At 43.9% G+C, this 23556-nt stretch overlaps 1 protein-coding gene across 2 annotated transcripts in view; it reads right to left on the bottom strand.

The window, feature by feature from the left end:
* rasa3 (RAS p21 protein activator 3) overlaps window positions 1-23556 on the bottom strand; it is a 185687-nt gene that overhangs the window by 49107 nt on the left and 113024 nt on the right. For both annotated transcript variants that reach the window (XM_072578089.1, XM_072578090.1), the window contains exon 4: window positions 3497-3591. In XM_072578089.1, coding sequence (XP_072434190.1) covers window positions 3497-3591 — 95 coding nt within the window. The remainder of the gene's footprint in view (window positions 1-3496; window positions 3592-23556) is intronic.

The raw sequence follows: 23556 nt of genomic DNA, 5'->3' as shown, positions 1-23556 counted from the left end.
ATGCTAATCAGAGCTGCAAGTGTCAGAGGTGTAATTTTGTCATATATTTGTCACCATTAACCAAGGTTTCACATCAGAAACATCATTTCATAAATTGCTCTCAGCAATGATAGACTACCACGAAACAGGAATTAGCAGATTAGATAGAGAACTGGTAAATCTGTCTGTATTGACGGAGGAGATGTTAAAAATAAACACTCCGTCACTCTTAACATCCAGTGTGCTAGAAACTGAGTAATGTGGCATTGACGATTCAGGCATTATCATTTATTAGGCCCCAAAATAGCAGGCAGGAAGTAGGTCAACAGTTCCAGCTAGAAGTTCACCTTTCTCAATCAGGTCATTCAAGCGATATTGTTTCACTACCCCAGAAGCAGTTGTCACTGGGCTTACATGTGAAAATTAGGATTCTAATGCCAACTTCAGATTCCACAGCAATACAGGTTCCTTTTGACAGAGACAGTGGCATCGCGAGCTGCACTTGGGACAAACTAGCAGCGGCCATCGAGCAGAAGGTAGGTAACTATCTGAATGTGGAGCCAGGACGACAGGAGCACTCCTCTGGATCTCAAGTTAAAGGCCCCAACCTTCTCTCCCAAACCCCAATCCCATTTTCACCTCTCTTCACCCTGAACCTTCCCATAACACTTCCTCAAAAAGGCCCAATGATGGACACTCCAAATTCCTAGGCCACGATCTTTTTCAGAGTTAGATGTGGATGTGGATATCACTGACAAAACACAGAAATTGTTACAGCACGGGAGGGAGCCAGTCAGTCCATTATGTCTACACCGGCTCTCTGAATTAACAATTCACTGAGTGCCTTTTCCCAGCCTTTTCTCCATAACCCTGCATATTGTTCCTTTTCAGACGACAGTCTAACTCCCTTTTGAATGTTTCAATTAAACCTGATCCCACCGGACTTAAAGTCTCTCTCTGCAAATGTGACTCTTCTCCCACTGATGGAACAGCAAGGTGCAAATGAAGGCGGTTGCTTGTCACTTCAATTGAGAATAGCAGGATTTCGGATTTGCTATACAGCATCAGCTGTGTAAGCATAGCTGGTAGTGGAGAGCTCTTCTGCCTCTGAGATAGAAGATTGTACGTTCACATTTCAGCCTCTGAACTGGAGCAAATGTTCATTTACAAAGAGCACTGGTGAGACCGCATAGATCACAGAGTCACAGAGCATGGAAACAGACCCTTCAGTCCAACCAGTCCATGCCAACCACAATTCCAAACTAACCTAGTCCTACCTGCCTGCTCCTGGCCCATATCTCTCCAAACCTTCCCTATTCATGTACTTATCCAAATTTCTTTTAAACACTGTAATTGTACCTGCACCGACCGGTTCCTCAGGAAGTTCATTCTACACGTGAACCACCTACTGTGTAAAAACTTTGCCCTTCATGTCTTTTTGAAATCTCTCTCCTCTTACCTTCAAAATGTGCCCCCTCATCTTGAAAGGCCCCGTCACAAGGAAAAGACACCTACCATTAACCCAATCTATACCCCTCATGATTTTATAAACCCCTATAAGGTCACCTCCAATGCTCCAGTGAAAACAGCCCCAGCCAGACGATCCAGCCTTTCTTTATAACTCACATCTTCAGCACCTGGCAACATCCTGGTAAATCTCTTCTGAACCCTGTCTAGCTTACTGATAAGCCTCCTATAACTGGGTGACCAGAACTGGACATAGTACTCCAGATGCGACCTCATCAATGTGCTGTACAACCTCAAAATGATTTCCCAACTCCGATACTCAAAAGGCAAGTGTGCTAAGTGCTTTTTTAACCATTCTGTCTACATGTGACACAAACTTCAAGAATTATGCGTCTGAACCCCTAGGTTCTTCTGTTCTACAACATTACCTAGAGCCCTACCATTACTGTATAAGTCCTGCCTCTGTTTGCTGTACAAAAATGCAATGCCTCACATTCATCCAAATTGAACTCCATTTACCATTTTTCAGCCCATTGACCCATTTGATCAAGATCACTTTGTAATCTCAGAAAACCTTCTTCGCTATCTACCATGCCACCAATTTTGGTGGCATCTGCAAACATGCCTTTTACATTCTCATAGAGTCATAGTGCCATAGAGTCATAGAGTCATATACAGCATGGAAACAGACCCTTCGGTTCAACCCGTCCATGCCAACCAGATATCACAACCCAATCTCGTCCCACCTGCCAGAACCCGGCCCATATCCCTCCAAACCCTTTCCTATTCATATACCCATCCAAATGCCTCTTAAATGTTGCAATTATACCAGCCTCCACCACTTCCCCTGGCAGTTCATTCCATACCTGTACCTCCCTCTGCATGAAAAAGTTGCTCCTTAGGTCTCTTTTATATCTTTCCCCTCTCTCCCTAAACCTATGCCCTCTAGTTCTGGACTCCCCGACCCCAGAGAAAAGATTTTATCTATTTATCCTATCCATGCCCCTCATAATTTTGTAAACCTCTATAACGTCACCCCTCAACCTTCGACGCTCCAGGGAGAACAGCCCCAGCCTGTTCAGCCTCTCCCTATAGCTCAAATCCTCCAACCCTGGCAACATCCTTGTAAATCTTTTCTGAACTCTTTCAACATCCAAATCATTTATATAAATGACAAACAAACACGATCCCAGAACCAAACCCTGTGGATCACCACTGGTGAAAAGGCCTCCAGTCTGAAAGGCAGCCTTCTACTACCATTCTCTGTCTGCTGCTCTTAAGCCAATTTTGTACCCAATAGGCAAGCTCACCCTGAATCCCATGTGACCTAAATTTACGAATTAATCTACCATGTGGAACCTTGAGATCCTGAAAGGGTGGTGAAAATAGGATTGTTGAATATTTTGAAGGTGGAGGTGGATAGATATTTTTGGTGAAAAGTTATGAATTGTGGAAGGCATGTGGGTTAGAGGTTGCATTCAGATCAACCAAAGAGCACTGGTGAGACCGCTTAGATCATAGAGTCACAGAGCAGGAAAACAGACTCTTCGGTCCAACCAGTCCGTGCCAACTACAATCCCAAACTAACCTAGTCCTACCAGCTCCTGGCCCATATCTTTCCAAACCTTCCCTATTTTTTAAAATGCGGAGCAGAATGGAGAGGCCAAACGGCCTACTCCTGATCGTGGATTAATATTTCACATGATTCACAAATGCATGGCTGAGGAACTGCTGCACTGTCAAAGCTGTTGTCTTTTAGATGGCTTTAAACTGAGTCTCAGAAGAAGACAGCAGGGCAATTCTCTCTGGTGTCTGAGGCTAATATTTTTCATTCAATCCAACATCACCAGAAGCAGATGATCTGGTCACGATCACATGGCAGGTAGTGAGAGCTAGCTGTGTGCAAATTAGCTGCTGCAATTTCCAACATTAAAACAGTTACTGCATTTCAAAAAGTGCTTCAGTAGCTGTAAGGTTCTATGAGATGGCCTGAAGTTATGGAATGTGGCTCTTATTATGGGTCTGCCACTTGTTACCCAACTGAACTCACCTGCACTTCGGAGTCAGCATCCACGGGCTGAAGTGGGAACCAGGTATCTCGATTGTGATATTTCTGAAGTTCCTCTTTTTTGATGGCAACTTTGCCTGTAAAGAGAAGTAGGGAGGATTTGTATGGTTAATGATAACCCTTCTCAAAATTACACTATTAGCGCACATCCTGAATTCTGTTCTTCTGTCTAATAACAACCCAAAATATTGCAGCAATGCTGGAATTTACATCAAGTTGGACAGCACCAGTGAATATAGAAATAGGTTTTACAGTTCAGGTTCCACTGGAACCCAGCTGATTTCGACTGGCTGCTGAGTGTATCCAGCATTTCATGCTGGTATTTCACATTTTTAGCATCTGCCGTATAATTTTGTGGCCAACATTTACATTGGTTACATCCCACTTAGAGCACTTGCAGATTCCTGATCTCTGTCAGCCCTGGTCAGATGATATGAGGAACACTGCTCATAGCTTTGGCCTCTGCCAACCTTGAGTAGAACACACTTGGGAAACTGAGAAAAGTTTTGACCTGTATGTTACAAACAGTATACACGAAAGAAAATGCAATAAAGGTTTTTTAAAAATTACATCGAGGTCAAGAGATGATAGTTATCTGATAGATTGATCATGTTGGAGATCTTTTCCCTTAAGTAAAGATGACTGTGGAGGTGACCTGCTCTTTGTAATTATGAAAAGGTCCAATCGGTGAATATAGAAAAGATACTTTCTAAAGGGGGGAATCCAACGCAAGATAAGAACTAGTAAATCCAATATGAAATTCAGGAGAGACATCTCTATGCAGAGAGCGCTAAGAATGTGGAACTCACTACAAACACAAGCTGCTGCAGTATCGGAGGAGGGTGTGAATGGTGAATACAGTGCAATTGTCAGCAAACATCCACTTTCCTAAACTATTGACGGAAGGAAGTTTATTGAGAAAGCAGCCTAGGACACTACGCTGGGGAGTTCTGGGCTGAAGTTATTGACTTCAATCACAATCCCCTTCCTAGGTATGATTCCAACCAACAAGGAGTTTTCCCTCTGATTAACATTGATCGAGTTGAGCTATCAAATGTTACCTCGATATCAAGTACATTGACTATCATCTCACCTCTGACTTCAGCACTTTTGACCATGTTTGCTCTGAAGTTGTAATGAGGTTGGGAGCTGAGTGACCCTTGTCAGTCTGCAGGCTACTGCTGATAATTAGCTGTATTGGATTGGTCCTTTTTTTTGTATAGAACAAATCAGGACAATTTTCCACATTGTTAGGTAGATGCCAGTGTTGTAGTTGTACTGCAACAGCTTGGTTAGGGGCATGGCTAGTTCTGAAGCATCAGTCTTCAGTACAATTGTTGGGATATTGTCAAGGCCCATAACATTGGTAGCTTCCTGTGCCTTCAGCTGTTTCCTGATATCATGTGAAGTGAATTGCATTAGTTGAAGATTTACATCAGTTATCATCAGGAGGAAGCCAAGATGGATGACCCACTAAGCAATTTCTGCCTGAAGATGACTACAAATGCTATAGCTTTTTCTTTTGCATTGGTGTGCTGGGGTCCCCTATCATTGAGGGTGAGGATATTTGTGGAGCCCCCTCCTGCTGTAGTTGTTTGATTATGTATCGTCATTCACAAGCAGACAGCAGAGTTTAGGTTTGACCCATCAAGTTCCAAACCTCTTCGCCCTATCTGTTGTAGCTGTTTGGAACACAAGTTCTCCCTGTACAATTAAGGGTGTTGTAGCCTTTGAGGTAAGGTGCAAACAAATCACACGGCTGCAATGGCAAATCTGGAGCTCATTTCAACAGAAACACTTCCACGTGTGAAAATCTCTACACAAACAAAGGAACACAAAAACAGTCAGCTTGTCATTTCTGGCAACTTCGCCTGTAACAAATTACTCCTGACCAACAGAATGACGGGATGTTTATCCAGTGCCTCACTTGATCATTAACTACAGCAATGGAATTAGACCCTTGGAATCTCCACCTCTTTTTTACTGTAGGTTTTCATTCCATTTCCATGTCATAGATTGATCAGATAGTACAGACTACACCTTCAACATGAAGCTTGTCCATCCTTAATTTAATCACCATCGTTGATGTTAATGGGGCTTGGTGTTAATTTTTGTTCTCATTACTGCTCTGGGAAGTGTCTTAGGACATCTACTACATTAAAGAGCTACATACTTGTTGTTGTACACCTGAAAGAATGTTGCAATGACTGAACAGAAGATTTCTTCTGCTTATTTCAGTTACTGGCTTCACCTTGTAATTCTTGATCGCTTTGGAAAGCAACAGAACGCCACAATGGGATTTCAGAAATTTGTCACACATGGAAAATCAATATGAATAACACCCAAAACACCTTATATATTTTTATAGCTGTAATGGTTAACTCATAATTTAAAATGGTAACTAAAAACTAGGGGTACTTAATGGACTTTTAGATAAACACATGAATATTGAAGGAACGGAGGAATATGGACCAAGGACAGAGAGAAGGGATTAGTTTAACTTTGGGTCATGTTCGGCACAGCATCATGGGCTGAAGGACCCTCTCCTGTACCGTAATGTTCTATGTTCAAAATGAGAGTCTCAATCCAAACCATGAAATAAGTAACATTCTTATTTAGTGATTATTTTCTTTCTCTTACCTTCCACAGAAACTGCAATCTGCAATAACTCCATTTGATAATTTACATTCACAGAGCTTCTCTGACATAGAATCATGGAACCTTTAAATCCATTAGGTCGAGACAGCATTCTCCACCCTCATACAATCCTGGGTGTGCATCATTCTTTGATGTTTGGTATCATCTTCCATCAAATATCTCCACAACAGCAACCCCACCTTATCTTCAACCACCAAGCCTATAACAACTGTTCACTCACTCCAGTGATTTTATTCTGTATTCAAGTTCTGGGTCAACATTTATTTCATAAACAATGGCACTGAATTAAATATATAACAATCCCGTCATTCCCAGTGGGCATGAAGGAAAATCATGAACAAGAATTCCCTTCTATACTTCCAATTATTATATTTAGTTTCTTTCAAAAACGGACAATTTTAAAATGACCAAGACAGAACAAATGAATTCCAGCAACTTTTCAAGTCTCCGCATTATCCGAACAGCCCGGCTAAAGCAAGCACCAAATTCTTAGAAACAACTTGTGTGTCTCCAGCCAGCTCTGGACAAAAGGAAAACTGTTAGAATGGACATTAATGGTTGACAGTGGCCTCTTTGATTCATAATGGAAACTCTGATGGGGAAGGTAAAGCTCACTGATGTTTAATGACTTTCCAATTAGTATCCTGAGATGGGCTATCAGCACTGTAAATGCTTATCTTTGTCACATAGAGACAAAAAAGCCTGCTGATGCTGGAATCCATAGTAGGCAGGCAGGAGGCTGGAAAAACACAGCAACACAGGCAGCATCAGAATGTTTCGGGCATAACCCTTCTTCAGGAAACCCTTCATTCTTAAAGACAGGTCATACCCGAAACGTTGACTTCTCCACCTCCTGATGCTGCCTGGCTTGCTGTGTCCTTCCAGCCTCCTGCCTGTCGACTTTATCTTTGTCAATGACTTTGTCATGTTGCGGCAGTACAGGTCATTGGTTAGGCCACTGTTGGAATATTGCATGCATTTCTGGTCTCCTTCCTATCGGAAAGATGTTGTGAAACTTGAAAGGGTTCAGAAAAGATTTACAAGGATGTTGCCAGGATTGGAGGATTTGAGCTACAAGGAGAGGCTGAACAGGCTGGGGCTGTTTTCCCTGGAGCGTCGGAGGCTGAGGGGTGACCTTACAGAGGTTTACAAAATTATGAGGGGCATGGATAGGATAAATAGGCAAAGTCTTTTCCCTGGGGTCGGGGAGTAGAGGGCATAGAGAGTATAGGTTTAGGGTGAGAGGGGAAAGATATAAAAGAGACCTAAGGGGCAACTTTTTCACGCAGAGGGTGCTACGTGTATGGAATGAGCTGCCAGAGGATGTGGTGGAGGCTGGTACAATTGCAACATTTAAGAGGCATTTGGATAGTTTTATGAATAGGAAGGGTTTGGAGGGATATGGGCTGGGTACTGGCAGGTGGGACTAGATTGGGTTGTGATATCTGGTCGGCATGGACAGGTTGGATCGAAGGGTCTGTTTCCATGCTGTACACCTCTATGACTCTATGACTGATGTCAGAGATTGCTGAATTCTAGGATTCCCGGTCAGTTAATGTCGGACTTCCAGAGGAATAATAGGTGTCCAATCTGCAACAACAACGTGCCTAGCACCCTCCAACTCTGAAACACAAACAGAAATTACTGGAGAAATTCAGCAGGTCTGGCAGCATCAGTGGAGAGATAGTTCTGAAGAAGTGTTACTGGACTTGAAGCGCTAACTCTGCTTTCTCCCCACAAGACCTGCTGAGTTTCTGCTGCATTTTCTGTTTTTGTTTCAGATTTCCAGAATCCACAGTTCTTTGTTTCACCCTCCATCTCTGACTCTGTCTCCAAGTTGCTGGCTAGAAAGAAGTTCTACTTTTTTTTCTGCAAGAAGGGAGGTTACTGGGCCTAGCTCACAGTTCATACTGTTATAGGACACTACTTCAATAGTTGTCACTCAAAAGAACTGATTTTTAAGACCGCTGGATTTGACAGAACTTATAAACATATTTCCTCTCCTGGGAGAAAGTGAGGACTGCAGATGCTGGAGATCAGAGCTGAAAAATGTGTTGCTGGAAAAGCGCAGCAGGTCAGGCAGCATCAAAGGAGGAGGAGAATCGCGTTTCGGGCATAAGCCCTTCTTCAGGAATCTAACCCCGAAACGTCGATTCTCCTGCTCCTTTGATGCTGCCTGACCTGCTGTGCTTTTCCAGCAACAAATTTTTCAGCTATTTCCTCCCCTGTCCTTTCTTCCTTCATTTTCTGAGTGGTTGTGCGTATGGATAGAGTACTGAAGCAATTCCCTCACATCTTGTAATTTCATTTTAAAGATTTTATGGCTGAGGGTTTATTTCAAAACTTGGAACTCGAGACCCAAGGATTGGAGGAACTCCTGCCAGTCTATCTCAACAAAAGCCAGGAGTAAAAAGGGAAAGGAGTAAATCAAACAATGCATCACTGTCTTGGGCTTAAGAGGAGCTATAGAGATGTCCAGCACGGAAACAGACCCTTTGGTCCAACTCGTCCATGCTGACCAGATATCCTAATTTAATAGAGTCATAGTCATAGAGTCATAGAGATGTACAGCATGGAAACAGACCCTTCGGTCCAACCTGTCCATGCCGACCAGATATCCCAACCCAATCTAGTCCCACCTGCCAGTACCCAGCTCATATCCCTCCAAACCCTTCCTATTCATATACCCATCCAAATGCCTTTTAAATGTTGCAATTGTAATCTAGTCCCATTTGGCAGAGAAAAACAATGACAATTTATTTCACTCCCATGTCCCATTTGATGATAAGAATACAGCTTGGGGAAGCTTGCTGTGTATAATTTGGCTACTGTACATTTTTATATTACAGCTTTAACTACACTTCCAAAGCTCTTTGGGACATCTTATGGAAGGCATTCCAAAAGTGCAAGGCCTGCTTCTTGAAGGAATGATGCGTGCTGGGTTCTTTAAGAAAGTTAAGAGTTTAGTTCCTGCAAATAAAATGTGTTCTTTCCCTTACTCCCAACCATGTTCCCCTTTGAATAACAATTTATCAACTGTTCTCAAAGTGTTAAGTAGCGTACTGCAGCTTGGAGTTTAAGAGCTTGTATAAGTTACAATTCCTCTTTCTGAGTCTTAAAGCAATGAATAACCAAATGGTGAGTCACCTTATGTGAATAAATAAATGTCAGTGCAACCATTACGTACCCTTTCAATCAAGCTTGATTAACTAATTTAGTAAGTTCTCTGAGCCTACTCTCCCAAGACGTAACATGTCTCTTCCACCACTCTCACCCTGTCTGTATGTATAGATGAACCAGCTGTTCATTTGTATTCTCAACAATGTCGTTATTAGTTTGTTCAATATTTTATCTGCCCAAAAGAGGTAACTGTGGTTTGTTAGAATAGAATCAAACTCAAATGTTTTTAATGGTTTACTTGATAGAGGTTTACAAAATTATAAGGGGCATGGATAGGATAAATAGACAAAATCTTTTCCCTGGGGTGGGGGAGTCCAGAACTAGAGGGTATAGGTTTATGGTGAGAAGGGAAAGATATAAAAGAGACCTAAGGGGCAACTTTTTCACACAGAGGGTGCTACGTGTATGGAATGAGCTGTCAGAGGATGTGGTGGAGGCTGGTACAATTGCAACATTTAAGAAGCATTTGGATGGCTATATGAATAGGAAGGGTTTGGAGGGATATGGGCCAAGTGCTGGCAGGTGGGACTAGATTGGGTTGGGATATCTGGTCGGCATGGACGAGTTGGACCGAAGGGTCTGTTTCCATGCTGTACATCTCTATGACTCTATGATGTGCTACTGTACAGAACCAAATGCATTTGTGACAATGTATATATAGATCAAAAGTCAGACGAGAGCAGGTTATAGTCCAACAGGTTTATTTGAAATCACAAACTTTCAAAGTGTAGCCTCTTCATCAGATGATGGAGCAATGCTCTGAAAGCTTGTGATTTCAAATAAATCTGCTGGATGACAACCTGGTATCATTTGACATCTGACCTTGTCCACCCCTGTCCAACACTGGCACCTCCACATAATGCATATATAAAGAGATGTTTTTACAAAGAAAGTATACTTTTGAAATTATTAAAATTGGTATTGTCATGCATTTAGAAGTGTGAACGCATTAAAGTGTTGAAGCTGGGATTGTAATTAAGCTTTCTGAAGTAAATGTCTGAGGGGATTCAAGAGAGATGTTAAAACAAAGTCCTATTTGCCCTCAGGTGAACATGAAACCAAATCGAAGGCATTATTTTAAAGATGAGCAGGGTATTTCATCCCAAAATCCTGATCGATATTTATCTCTCAACAATATCACTAAACCAGATTATTTAATCATTCTCCCCTTGATGCTTGTGGGAGCTTGCTGTGCACAAACTAGTTGCTGTATTAAAACATTACAGGAGCTACACTTCAAACAGCGCTTCATTTGCTGTGGTCTAGTGCACTATGAACTTGGAGCCCTCGGCTAATGGCTTGTGAACACAGATTTGAGTCACACTGCAGCAGGTTTTGAAATTAGAATTCAATTCCTAAATCTGGAATCAAAACCTAGTCTAAGGGCAACCATGAAATAATTGCCACTTAAAAGGCCTAACAGCAATCTCCTTCAGTGAAGGAAATTCTGCTGTCCTCACTTGATCTGATTTGCAATGTGACTCCAGACCCATAGTAATGTGGATGCCTCTTAACTTGTCCTCTGAAATGGCCTTGCAAGCTGCTCAATTGCACCATGGGAAATTCTGTAAAAGGGAATAAAAGTGGATGGGCTACCCAGCATTGACCAAGACTCAGGCTCTTGACCCTGCAAATTCCTTCTGAGTAAAATCAAGGGTTTCATGTCAATATTGAGAGAGCTACCCCATGGGTTAGTCATTAAACAGCCTGATACAATTAATTCCAAGGAATCATACCAAACAGCAAAGGTCCTAGACACCGTCATCACCATCTCTAGGCATGTCTTGTCCCAACAGCAGGAAAGACTCACCAGAGGCAGTGGCACAATGATAGAGAGTCAGGAGGGATTTACCCTGGAAATCCTCAAGATTGATGCCAGACCTCATAATGTCTCAATGGCATCAGGTCAAACATGGACAAGGAAACCTCTTGTTGATTACCACTTACCCCTCAGCTGACAAATCAGTTCTCCTCCATGTTGAACAATGGAGAAGGCATTGAAGGTGGCAAGGCTGCGAGATATACCCTGACTTTAATGGTGGACATCTTTAATGTCCATCATCAGCTATGGTTCAGTGGCACCATGTCTTACCCAATTAGCTGAGTCCTGAAAGGCATAACTGCTGGACTGGACCTACAGCAGCCAGTGAGGGAGCTAACAACAGGGAAGAACCTACTTGACCTCATTCCTCATCAATCTAGCAATTATATTGACAGTATCAATAAAAGTGACCACCACATAGAACCTATGGAGACAAAATCCCACCTTCGTATTGAGGATACCTTCCATGATGCTATGTGGCATTACCATTACAAATGGAATAGATTTTACACAGAAATAGCAATTCAAGGAAAGGCATCCATGAGGCACTGTGGATGATCAGCAGCAGAATTGTCTACAATCTACAATCTACTTATCTACAATCTCTAACCTCATGCATTGACATATCCACCACTCCATGTTTACCATTAAGCCAGCAGATCAACCCCGGTTGAATGAAGAGTGCAGAAGAACATGCCAGGTGCTGCACCAGGCATTTCTAAGAATGTGGTGTCAACCTGGCGAAGCCATAATTGTAAAATACCCCTGTGCTAAACACTGTAAGCAGTATGCAAAAGACAGAGTTAAACAGTCCAACAGCCAACAGATCAATTCTAAGCTCTGCAGTTCTGCCACATCCAGTCATGAGTGATGGTAGGCAATTGGACAATTTAATAGAGAAAAAGGCCCCACAGTGTCACCCGTCCACCATGATGGGGAGGCCCAGCATACCACCTCATATAGCAAGGCTGCAGCATTTGCATTAACCTTCAGCCGGAAGTGCTGACTGAACTATCCATTTCGGGTCTGCTCCTAAGGGTCCCAATATCACAATGCCAGTCTTCAGCCAATTTGACTCATTCCATGCGATATCAAGAAAAAGCTGAAGGCACTGGATACTGAAAAAATATTACCTAAAGAGCTGTGTTCCAGCCCAACTGTGCCTCCAGCCAAGCTCTTTCAGAACATTTACAACGTTATTATCTACAGGTACACATTATAAATGGCAGAACCCTTAGGAGCACTGACATCCAGAGGAATCGAGGCATACAGGCCTACAGATCCCTCGAAGTGGCAACACAAGTGGATATGATGATCAAGAAGGCATCTAGCATGCATGATTGCCTTCATCGAATATGAAGTTGGTAAGTTATGTTACAGCTATAAAACTTTTAGGCAGGCCAGATCTGGAACATTGCGGACAGTTCTGGTGGCCTCACAAGAGAAGGATGTGGATGCTTTGGAGAGGGTGCAGAGAAGGTTTATCAGGATGTTGCCTCCTGGTCTGGAGGGTTTCAGGTAAGAGAAGAGGTTGGATAAACTCAGGTTGTTTTCACTGGAAAGATGGAGGCGAAGGGATGACCTGATAGAGGTCTACAAAATTATGAGGCACAAATAGGGCGGATAGTCAGAGACGTTCTCCCAGAGTGAAAAGGTCAACTATAAGAGGATATGGGTTCAAGGTGAAAGGGGAAACATTTAGGGGTGAAGTAAAGGGAAACTTTTTCACACAGAGGGTGATGGGTGCCTGGAACACACTGCCTATGCAGGTGGTGGAAGCAGGTATGTTAGCAATATTTAAGGCATACCTTCATCGACAATTGAACAGCAGAAGAACAGAGGGATAGAAACTGTGCACAGGCAATAAGTGGCAGGTCCAAATAAGGATTGGAATCAGTGCAGGATTGATGGGCTGAAGGGTCTGTTCCTGTGCTGTATTGCACTGTTAAATTGTATAAATGTGCTAAATTGCCCAAATATTGCCTTTTCATGAAAAGCAGGGCAAATTCAACCTGGTCAATTACCAACCTATCTGTCTACTCTCGCACATTTGTAGAGTGGTGGGAGGGGTTATCTCCCAGTATGCCCTCTTGACTGTGTGGATTACAGCACTGACTTCCCATTCCAGACGTTTCTGCTGAGATCAGATCTCTGAGGTCCATACAAAAGAAATGAAACTAGAGGACAAGGTTTGTTTCAAACATGGACAAAAGAACCGGGCTTCAGAGCTAAGGCAAGAGTGACTGCTGTGACAGGAAGACAGCACTTAACCAAGTGCGGCATCATGGATCCCCAGCAAACCTGGAGTTAATGTGAATCAGGGAAAATCTCTCCAGTGATTACAGCCAAAGATAATACAAAAGAAGATGATTATAATTTTGGGAGGTCAATCATTTCAGCCACAGGGCATCACTACATGCGTATCTTAGGCCCAATCATTTATAGTTCCTTCATCAATAGCTTTCTCTCCATTATAAGATGAGAGGGTGGAACGTTCACTGATAATTGCACAGCATTCAGTATCATTCATGATGCTTAAGTCACTGAAGCACTCTATGTTCAAAAGCAGCAAGACCTAAACAACATTCAGGCTTGGGTTGAGTGGAGATAACATTAACGAGTGCTGGACAATAACCATTTCAATGGTATTCCACTGTCAATGTTCTGGAGCTTATTATTCACCATAAACAAAACCGGACCAGTCACCTAAATAAAGTGGCAACCAAATCAATTAAAAAACTGGAAGTTAGCTGGTAAGCAACTCATCTCATGACTCCATAAAGCCTGTCTACTGTCTACAAGCCACAACACTCATATTGTTACTGTTTGCTGCTAACAGTATGCTACCGTCATACCAAAGAGACATTCTGCCTTTTGCACAATTGATTAATGTAGTATATGAATTTCAGTGCCTGTGTGATGCCACTTATTGAAGCATATATCCAGAAGACTGGATACAAAACACATCAAACAGTTTTTCCCTTGGACTGTTCACAACTAGCGACATACCCAACCTACCCAGGCTTGAAAAACTCACCATAGTATTCATCATTTGGTGAGAAATTGCAAGTGGATAGCAATTGCTGAATAATCCCAAGTGTGTGCAGAATTATGCTGACGATAAATTTCTGACGGTCAGTCATGCTCACAGTGTGGTACCATTGTATGTGCTGGAAGTTGGGCATGTTAATATACAGAGCCCAGTTCATTGCTGACAGACAGAACATAGCCTGTTACAACTCAACAAAATAGGTGACTCATTTCTCACAGCAACATCCAAAACAATCAGAGTTGACCTGCCTGGTGTAAAGTTTTTTACAAGCTTAGTAAATAATCAATAATCGTTAATAGCTGCATTCCCGATAGCAACACCTCTACCTATCAGAGTCCACTTTCCAGCCAATCAGCACTAGCCTCTCAATATACAGATGTTTTTTCTTAAAATGCATCTAAACCAAAAGAACCAGAATTGGGTAAACAAGGGGAATTCTTTCAAACCAGTTTTAAATTGCCCAATGTTTGTTCTGAATTTAAAATCTCAAATGCAGGAAATGTAAAGGCATTTCAAGGCATTGCATCTGGAAGCTCTGACATTATGGATGCACTGGAATAGCATTAGGACTGTCATCCATCTCCTTGTGAATAAGGTTTCAGGCATGATTACAGATTATGCAATCTGTTTATCCAAACATACACTATGATGACACATTCTGGAAACACACTTGCGGTGGGGAAATAGTGAGCAGAATGAATAATGCTGGAATGTTCAAGTCAGAAAAATAAATGACAACACAGCTTAAGGCGGGTTGCAGATCGAAGCTCACAGTAAGCACATAAAGATCCAGTTTTACATCTCTTCAACCAAAACTCACTCCCACAGTCATCAAATGATCAAACCTGCCCCCAAATCTCTGTGCATCTCTACATAGGACTGATTTCCTTTGCCATATCCATGATATGGCAGCTGCCAAAATTTGAACCCTTGAATTTGTTCCCTAAACCTTTTCAACTGTCAAAATACAACCAAAATTTTGCAGAAATCTGACACAAACACAGAAAATGCTGAAGTAAACTCAGCAAGTCAGGTAGTATGTGTGGAGAGAAATAGAGGCAATTTTTGAGTCCATTATGACTCTCCTTCAGAACTGAAAGGTGTCCAGAAATAAAAGTGTTTTTATGTTTTGATAGAGGCAGATGTGAAGCAAGAGGCAGATGTTACACAGTCACTGAGGAAGGACAACTGGGTGAAAGAGTAAGCTTTAGCAAATGCTTTACCCAACAAAAGTGAAGAGGAAGAAAGCAATGAAGGTGAATAAGCCAAAAGATGAAAATAGAAATGATACTATCGAAGGGTCAGTACTGAGGCAGCTCTGAAAAGTCAGAGGGTCAGTTGAGAGGGAGTGCTCCACTATCAGAGGGACAGTGCTGAGGGAGTGCTGCACTGTCAGAGGGCCAGTACTGAGGAAGCGTTGCACTATCAGAGGGTCAGTACTGAGGGAGTGCTGCACTGTCAGAGGGACAGTACTGAGGGAGTGCTGCACTGTCAGAGGGTCAGTACTGAGGGAGTGCTGCACTGTCAGAGGGTCAGTATTGAGGGAATGCTGCACTGTCAGAGGGTCAGTACAGAGGGAGTGCTGCACTGTCCGAGGGTCAGTACTGAGGGAATGCTGCACTGTCAGAGGGTCAGTATTGAGGGAATGCTGCACTGTCAGAGGGTCAGTACTGAGAGAGTGCTGCACTGTTGGAGGGTCAGTACTGAGGGAATGCTGCACTTCAGAGGGTCAGTACTGAGGGAGTGCTGCACTGTCAGAGGGTCAGTACTGAGGGAGTGCTGCACTGTCAGAGGGTCAGTATTGAGGGAATGCTGCACTGTCAGAGGGTCAGTACAGAGGGAGTGCTGCACTGTCCGAGGGTCAGTACTGAGGGAATGCTGCACTGTCAGAGGGTCAGTATTGAGGGAATGCTGCACTGTCAGAGGGTCAGTACTGAGAGAGTGCTGCACTGTTGGAGGGTCAGTACTGAGGGAATGCTGCACTTCAGAGGGTCAGTGCTGAGGGAGTGCTGCACTGTCAGAGGGTCAGTACTGAGGGAGTGCTGCACTGCCAGAGGGTCAGTGCTGAGGGAGTGTTGCACTGTCAGAGAGTCAATGCTGAGAGGGTGTTGCACTGTCTAATGCTCATTACTGACAGAGTGCGGCACTGTCATCAGTGGAAAATTGGTCAGAGCCTGCACTGTTGGAAGGACAGGAGTGAAGGAAAGCTACACTGTCACAGAGGCATCACTCCATACTGTGAGATTTCCAACATAGGGTCACTGACCCACCAGAGACTCAGGACTGCCAACTGACACAAGGCTGCTAGTTTAAGGGGCAGAGGTGAAGGTAATGGGAAGCAAGGGCAGGAGGAACAATCGTACTGGGTCCCGTGCCCATTCCTGTTGCCGGGTAGCCTCAATTTGACACCGAGTCTCCAACAAGGAGAGACCAACCTCCCCCACCTGCCTCAGGAGCACAGGGGTGAAGCTGACAGAGACCACACTCTTCCACATCAATGAATACCCCTCTGCTGCTAATCCTGCCCCAGCGGAGGGCATTAAATTCCACTCACTTGTTGCCACATTCGCAATATAGATGGTTTGGATTTGGGGACCATGGGTAATGTGTCAAAGTTTGCAGGTGACACTAAGATGAGTGGCAGAGCAAAGTGCAGAGGTCTGTAAAACTGTGCAGAGGGGCATAGATACTTTAACTGAGTGGGCAAAGGTCTGGCAGATGGAATACAATGTTAATGAATGTCAAGTCATCCATTTTGGTCAGAGTAACAGTAAAAAGGATTATACGTGAATGGTTAAAATGTTGCAGCATGCTGCTATGCAGAGGGACCTGGGTGTCCTTGTATATGAATCACAGAGGGTTACAAGTACAGGTACAACAAGTAATTAGGAAGGCAAATTTAATTTTGTCCTTTATTGCTAAAGGGATTGAGTTTAAAGCAGGGAGGTTATGCTGCAGATGTACAGGATGCTGGTGAGGCCATACCTGGAGTACTGTGTGTAGTTTTGGTCTCCTTACTTGAGAAAGGATGTACTGACACTGGAGAGGGTGCAGAGGAGGTTCACTAGGTTGATTCCGGAGTTGAGGGGTTTAGCTTATGAGGAGAGGCTGAGTAGACTGGGATTATATTCACTGGACTTCAGAAGAATGAGGGGGCAACCTCATAAAAACATATAAAAAATTATGGAGGGAATAGTTAAGATAGAAGTAGACAGGACATTTCCGCTGGCAGTGAAACTTGGACGACAGGGCATAGCCTCAAGAATAGAGAGAGCAGATTTAGGAACAAATTGAGAAGGAACATCTTCAACCCAAAGGGATGTAAATCTATGGAATTCCCTGCCCAGGGAAGTTGTTGATGCTACCTCAGTAAGTGTTTTTAAAGCTAAGATAGATTTTTTTTGAACAATAAAGGAATTAAGGGATGTGGGTGAGAGCATGGAGAAGTGGATCTGAGTCCACGAAAAGATCAGCCATGATCTTACTGAATGGCAGAGCAGGCTCAAAGGGCTGGATGGCCTTCTCATGCTCCTAGTTCTTATGATCTTATGTTATGTTAATATTCAAACAATAACATCACATTGAGTGCACTTCATTGGATGTGGATGAAGGTGCAAAATAAATTCCAGCTTCTTCCTGAAATGTGGAGGATATCTGCTTCTGGAAAAGAGGATAGGGAGAAGGCAGTGGAAACAGGTGTTTGGAGGGGTCAGGAAAGGTGGGGAGGGGAAGAAGGAGGACGGAGAAGGCAGCGGAAAAAGGGGGCTGGACGGGTTAGGAAAGGTGGGGAGGGGAAGAAGGAGGATAGGGAACGGGAAGAAAGAGTGAAGTGGAGGTGCCAAGAGTGCTGGAGGGGTCAGGAAATGGAGGGGAAGAAGAAGGAGGAGAGGGAAGAGTATGAGGGGGTGGAGGCAGGAAGGGAAGCTGAACCAATTCAGGCAAAACCAAGAGGAGTTCTCTCCAACCTAAATCCCTGTGGCTCAGGATGGTTTGAGTGCAATCAGTTGTGAGCGTATCTGTTGATTGCCAACTTCGTGATGCAAAAAAGCATATTTCACAGTCTGAGTGGAGACAAGTTTACATCAGGTTTAATTGCTAAACAAACAGTTAATTTGGAACATGAGGTCATTGACTTGATCACGAAGGATAGATCACTTGAAATTGTCCCGCTTGCCAACATTTGGAGTGATTCCTGACCAAGACTCCATAAATGGTCTTAGTTCAGACTCTGGACTGACCATTGACTTCACAAAGACGCTATGTGGAAGACAATATTTTGAATGTTCAATATATTCACAATCCGTGCCTGATTACTCTACCATGATCTCCCTCCCACAATGCACACTCACCCACGACTTGAGGGAGTGTGAACACCTCACCGAACCTCTCTCATTCGGCAAACATATTGCCCCCACTTTCAAAGCAGCTCATGGAATCCTTCATTTGTGATGGTGTGGCAGATGGCAGGAAATGGGCATGGGGATGGGGAGACTTTGGGCACATTGCATTTGGCACTTAAAAAGTAAAGGCCAATGCGGAACCAAAGGAAAGAGATAGACGTTCCTACGTCCCAATTTTCAGAGACTGTGAGGTTCCAATTTCTTCATGTGTCTGTGGAGTTATTTCAGGGTGATGAGAGTGGGATCTTGTGTGCCAACACCTGAGAGGATTAGAGACAAAAATACTGCAGATGCTGGAATCCAAAATAGACAGGCAGGAAGTACACAGCAGGCCAGGCAGCATCAGGAGATGGAGAAGTCGACGTTTCGGGTGTAACCCTTCTTCAGGACTGGGGGGTGGGTGTAGGGGGATCTGCAGAGAAAGGGGGTGGCGGGGCAGAGTGGTGAAGTGGGGACAGGAGAAGACAGGTAGAGGGTATCACCTGGTTAGTCAATGGGAGGAATGAATCCAGTTGGTGGCAGGGAGCAGTGGCAAGAATGGGGAGGGGGTGGGAAGGGAGTCGGGGGATGGGGAGGGCGGTTGTTTGAAGTTGGAGAACTCAGTGTTGAGTCCTCCGGGCTGTAGGCTACCCAGGCGGAAGATGGAGGTGTAGAAGATGACAGTTGTTTCTTTACTTCCCTGAAAGCTATGGTTTGTCAATGCAATCATTTCCTCGGCTGACCCTTTTTTAAGAGGTGATGCAAAGGTACCAGGATGGAGGCCAGGTTATGTATGAACTTTCTGTAATAATTCACCAGCCCAAGGAAAGAGATAAGTCCAGTACAGACACTGGAGCCGGGACACCTTTGATCACCCTTACTTTATCTTCCAAAGGGTGTAACCTGGTCTTGTCAACTCTGTAGCCCAAGTAGGACTTTTGGGGGTCGAGAGTGTAGTGCTGGAAAAGTACAGCAGGTCAGGCAGCATCCGAGAAGTAGGAGAATAGACGTTTTGGGCATAAGCCCTTCATCAGGAAAGACTCTTGGGGGGCCTGGAAAACATATTTTTCCCTTCTTAGGTGTACACCTGCCTTGGGAAAAAGTCCTAGGACTATATCTAAGTTGTCCAAGTGCTCCTTATTATTTTACCCTGTTACTAGAATGTCATCCAGGTAAATAGTGACCTGAAGTAGATCTTCCAAATGTTCCCCATTGTCCGTTGAAAGATTGAACTGGCTGACGATCCTCCAAGTGGCAGTTTTGCATATTGGTACAAGCCCACATGAGTATTAATTGTAGCATACTTCACGGTATCCTCATCTAAGTGCAGTTGTAAGTAAGCATGGCTCATGTCCAGCTTTATGAAGGACAGCCCCCTGCCAGTTTTGCGTATAAATCCTCTACCTGAGGGATTGGGTGTTTATCCAGTGACATGAAGCGAATTACCGTTTGTTTAAAATCCCTGCAAAGGCTAACCGACCCGAGGGAAATCACAGTCAATATGACCAGCGATGCCTGTTCTGCAAATTGGACAGCTTGATGATTCCTTCACTTTCCCGCTTTCAGATTTCTGCCTCTACTTTTGCCTGTAAGGTAAGTGGCACAGGGTGGGCCTTGAACAATCATGGAACTGCTTCCTGGTCAATAGGAAGGTGGCCTTGGCCTCTCTGATAGCTGACTCGGAATGAGGCAGTAATAAAGTTAAGGACTGTTCATGTATAAATAAATTAGGTGATGGGATACCAGCCTCTGTGAAGTTATTCCAAAGCCCAAGTCTGTTCAGATCAATGGGGATATATATTAGTGTACATATCTGATCTGAATGGTGGTGACTCTTAGCTGGTACATCTTTAACACTGCTCATGCAGCATTGGCTGCCAATCACATGCGATGGGGCAGCTTACTCTTCTAAAGTTTAGGCTGTGTCTTTAAGAAAAGCCACACAAAAAGATTGATGTAATGGAGATTCTTACAAAGTGAACACCATGTCACATACAGGAATAAAGACTGACGAATGCAGTGCTTCAAGTGGCAGTGGAGAGATGTCGTGTTTCCATTGGTGGAGGTGGTTGCTAGGATACCGTTATGGATGATGACTATCAAGAAAGGTACAAGAAGCAGATGTCCAGGCAGGCCAAGCCCCCACCCCATCACACAAGGACCTGGCAGGAATGCCACAACCTGATATCAGTTGGGTGGCCAAGGTCAGTGATTGCATCTTCACATGCCGAGACACTGAAGCACCAGCCTGTCACATTGCAGCAAGCTTTCATTAATCTCTCAGCAGCAACAATCTTGACAGTCAGGACTCATGCCAACATCCAAATATTCCAACGAGCCTCACAGACTAACAAATGCCACCAGCATCACCTCCTCTCACTCCTTCTGTAAACCTACAGCTACTCAGCTATGGCAGGGACATTACCCTGAAACAATGCCACACAATCACTGACATTCAGCCCTCACTCCTGAAAAGCATGCAATGGAAGTGGATGAGACCACAGCTTGCAGAGGACAAGGACATGTGAATTTCCTTGGCGTTACTGGACAGAAGATTCTCTGCTTCATTGGGTGAGCTAGGACAAGGCCTACGACATCTAAAATCATTGAGAACATTAAAATACATTATGTGTTCTCGCCTTAACACCCTTCTCAACTCCCAGTCACAGCAGCACCAGGAGGTGGGAGAGTAACAAGGCATCTTTGATAAGGAAATTCTGTCACTTCACCCAACTCACAGAACCACCAGTTCCAACTCTGGCACTGCCCTCGTCCTCGGGGGTCAGTGTAGGGTTTAGATCCCTCCAGGTTCTGCTACAGGGGACTCAAAGCAGCACCTTGATGAAGCAAGGGAACACTGATGGATACTCCTCTGTCAAACCCAGGAATTAGCTCCAGAAACACTGCAGAGTTCTCTCAGGCATTTCCAGAAAGAAAAGTTCCAAAAATGTAAGTTGGCTGCAAGCAAGGTGTCCTCAATCTCTACACAACATGACTGCAGACTCCCTTCTGCTACTTCACTGTGTTTTCTCTTGTATAACCAACCATGGTGTTAACTAAAAATGCATTGCCCCAATTTACGATACTGACTGCACTGGTCCTTGTCAGCACTACAGCTTGCTCCTGGAAAACTCAGGTGGCCCTTTTGTTACCAACAGAAATAATGCAGCGAAACTGAACTTCAACCCTTTGACTTCAATAATTACTTGACTGCCTGCCGCAATGAATTCCTGATCTTGCAACCTGTCACTTTGTATTGCTGGATCCCAGCCTGTGTCGACACTTGTGGGCAGCACGGTGCCACAGTGGTTAGCACTGCTGCCTCACAGTGCCAGAGACCCGGGTTCAATTCCCGCCTCAGGCGACTGACTGTGTGGAGTTTGCACATTCTCCCCGTGTCTGCGTGGGTTTCCTCCGGGTGCTCCGGTTTCCTCCCACAGTCCAAAGATGTGCAGGTCAGGTGGATCGGTTGTGCTAAATTGCCCGTAGTGTTAGGTTAGGGGTATGGGTGGGTTGCGCTTCGGCAGGTCAGTGTGGACTTGTTGGGCCAAAGGGCCTGTTTCCACATTGTAAGTAATCTAATCTAATTCTCCTGTGACAATAATGGAATCTGTGTACATGGATAATCACTGGATAATGGGATGTGCACGGGAGACCTCCCATCTTCTCTGCCTCCCTGTATTCATGCTTTCTTTCCTGCCAACAATGCATCGAAGCAACAAAGAGGCAACAAATTTGAGTGAAGAACGTGGAGTTTCCCTTTAAGAAAGTACATGCTGAATGTGGCTGGCCAACTCGGGATTGAAAATACTCCGAGAGGTTTTGTCACATGCCCCCTCTGATTGCCACACTTAGTCAAAAATTTTCTAACACTCTAACCCACTCCAATATTTTTTGTCAGTGACAGGTAAACGTGTTTAACGAACATGAAAGCACAACACAATTTTGACAACCCCACTGGATTATCTCAGGATTTGCTTACAGCAATGTCCAGAAAGTTAGCATTGTATTCCTGGAGGCTTCTGGGTAACCCCGAGGCATGGGTCACTCCCGGTTGGATGACAATTAGCCAGAAACATTTTGGGTGAGGTAAACCCAGTGTGTGAATCAGGTGTGAACATTGCAAAAAATCCCAGAAGTTGATTTGAGCAAAACTCCAGAAAAAAGTTGAGTTCCTGCACCATTTGTTCCCACATGAAATCACTTCCACCTCCTCAAAGGAACAGTGAGATGCAGGGGGAACGGCAACAGATATGTCTCTGCTGTTTCCCAATCCTATTGCCCATGACAATCTATTTTAGAATATGCAAATCCATACAGTGTGGAAACAGGCCATTAGGCCCAACAAGTCCACACCGACCCTCCAAAAAATAACCCACCCAGACCCTTTCCCTACCCTATTACTCTACATTTCCCCTGACTATTGTACCTAACCTACACATCCCTGAACACTATGGGAAATTTATCAAGGCCAATTCACCTTATCCTACCTTACATACCTTATCTTAATGTACTCTGAAATGCATTCAATAGAGTGATAGAGTCATACAGCACAGAAACAGACCCTTCAGTCCAACTAATCCATACCGAACATAATCCCCCCAAAAAAAACTAGTCCCACCTGCCTGCTCCTGGCCCACATCCCTCCAAACCTTTCCTATTCATCATTTATCCAAGTGTCTTTTAAACATTGTCACTGTGCCCACATCCAGGGAGTTCATTCCACACTTGAACCACTCTCTGTGTCAAAATATTGCCCCTCATGTCTTTTTCAAATCTCTCTCCTCTCAACTTGAAAATACAGCCCCTAGTCTTGAAATCCCCCTATCCTGGGGAAAAGGCACCCACCATTTACCCTATTTATACCGTCACTATTTTATAAACCTCTATAGGGTCACACGTCAACCTACTCCAGTGAATAAAGTCCCAGCCTGGACCCTCTTTATAACTC

The sequence above is a fragment of the Chiloscyllium punctatum genome, chromosome 9, assembly GCF_047496795.1.
Source record: "Chiloscyllium punctatum isolate Juve2018m chromosome 9, sChiPun1.3, whole genome shotgun sequence".
In the NCBI taxonomy this organism is placed as follows: Eukaryota; Metazoa; Chordata; class Chondrichthyes; order Orectolobiformes; family Hemiscylliidae; genus Chiloscyllium; species Chiloscyllium punctatum.
The sequence above is the reverse complement of the archived record's forward strand: the minus strand, read 5'-3'. Positions and strand labels throughout refer to the sequence as shown.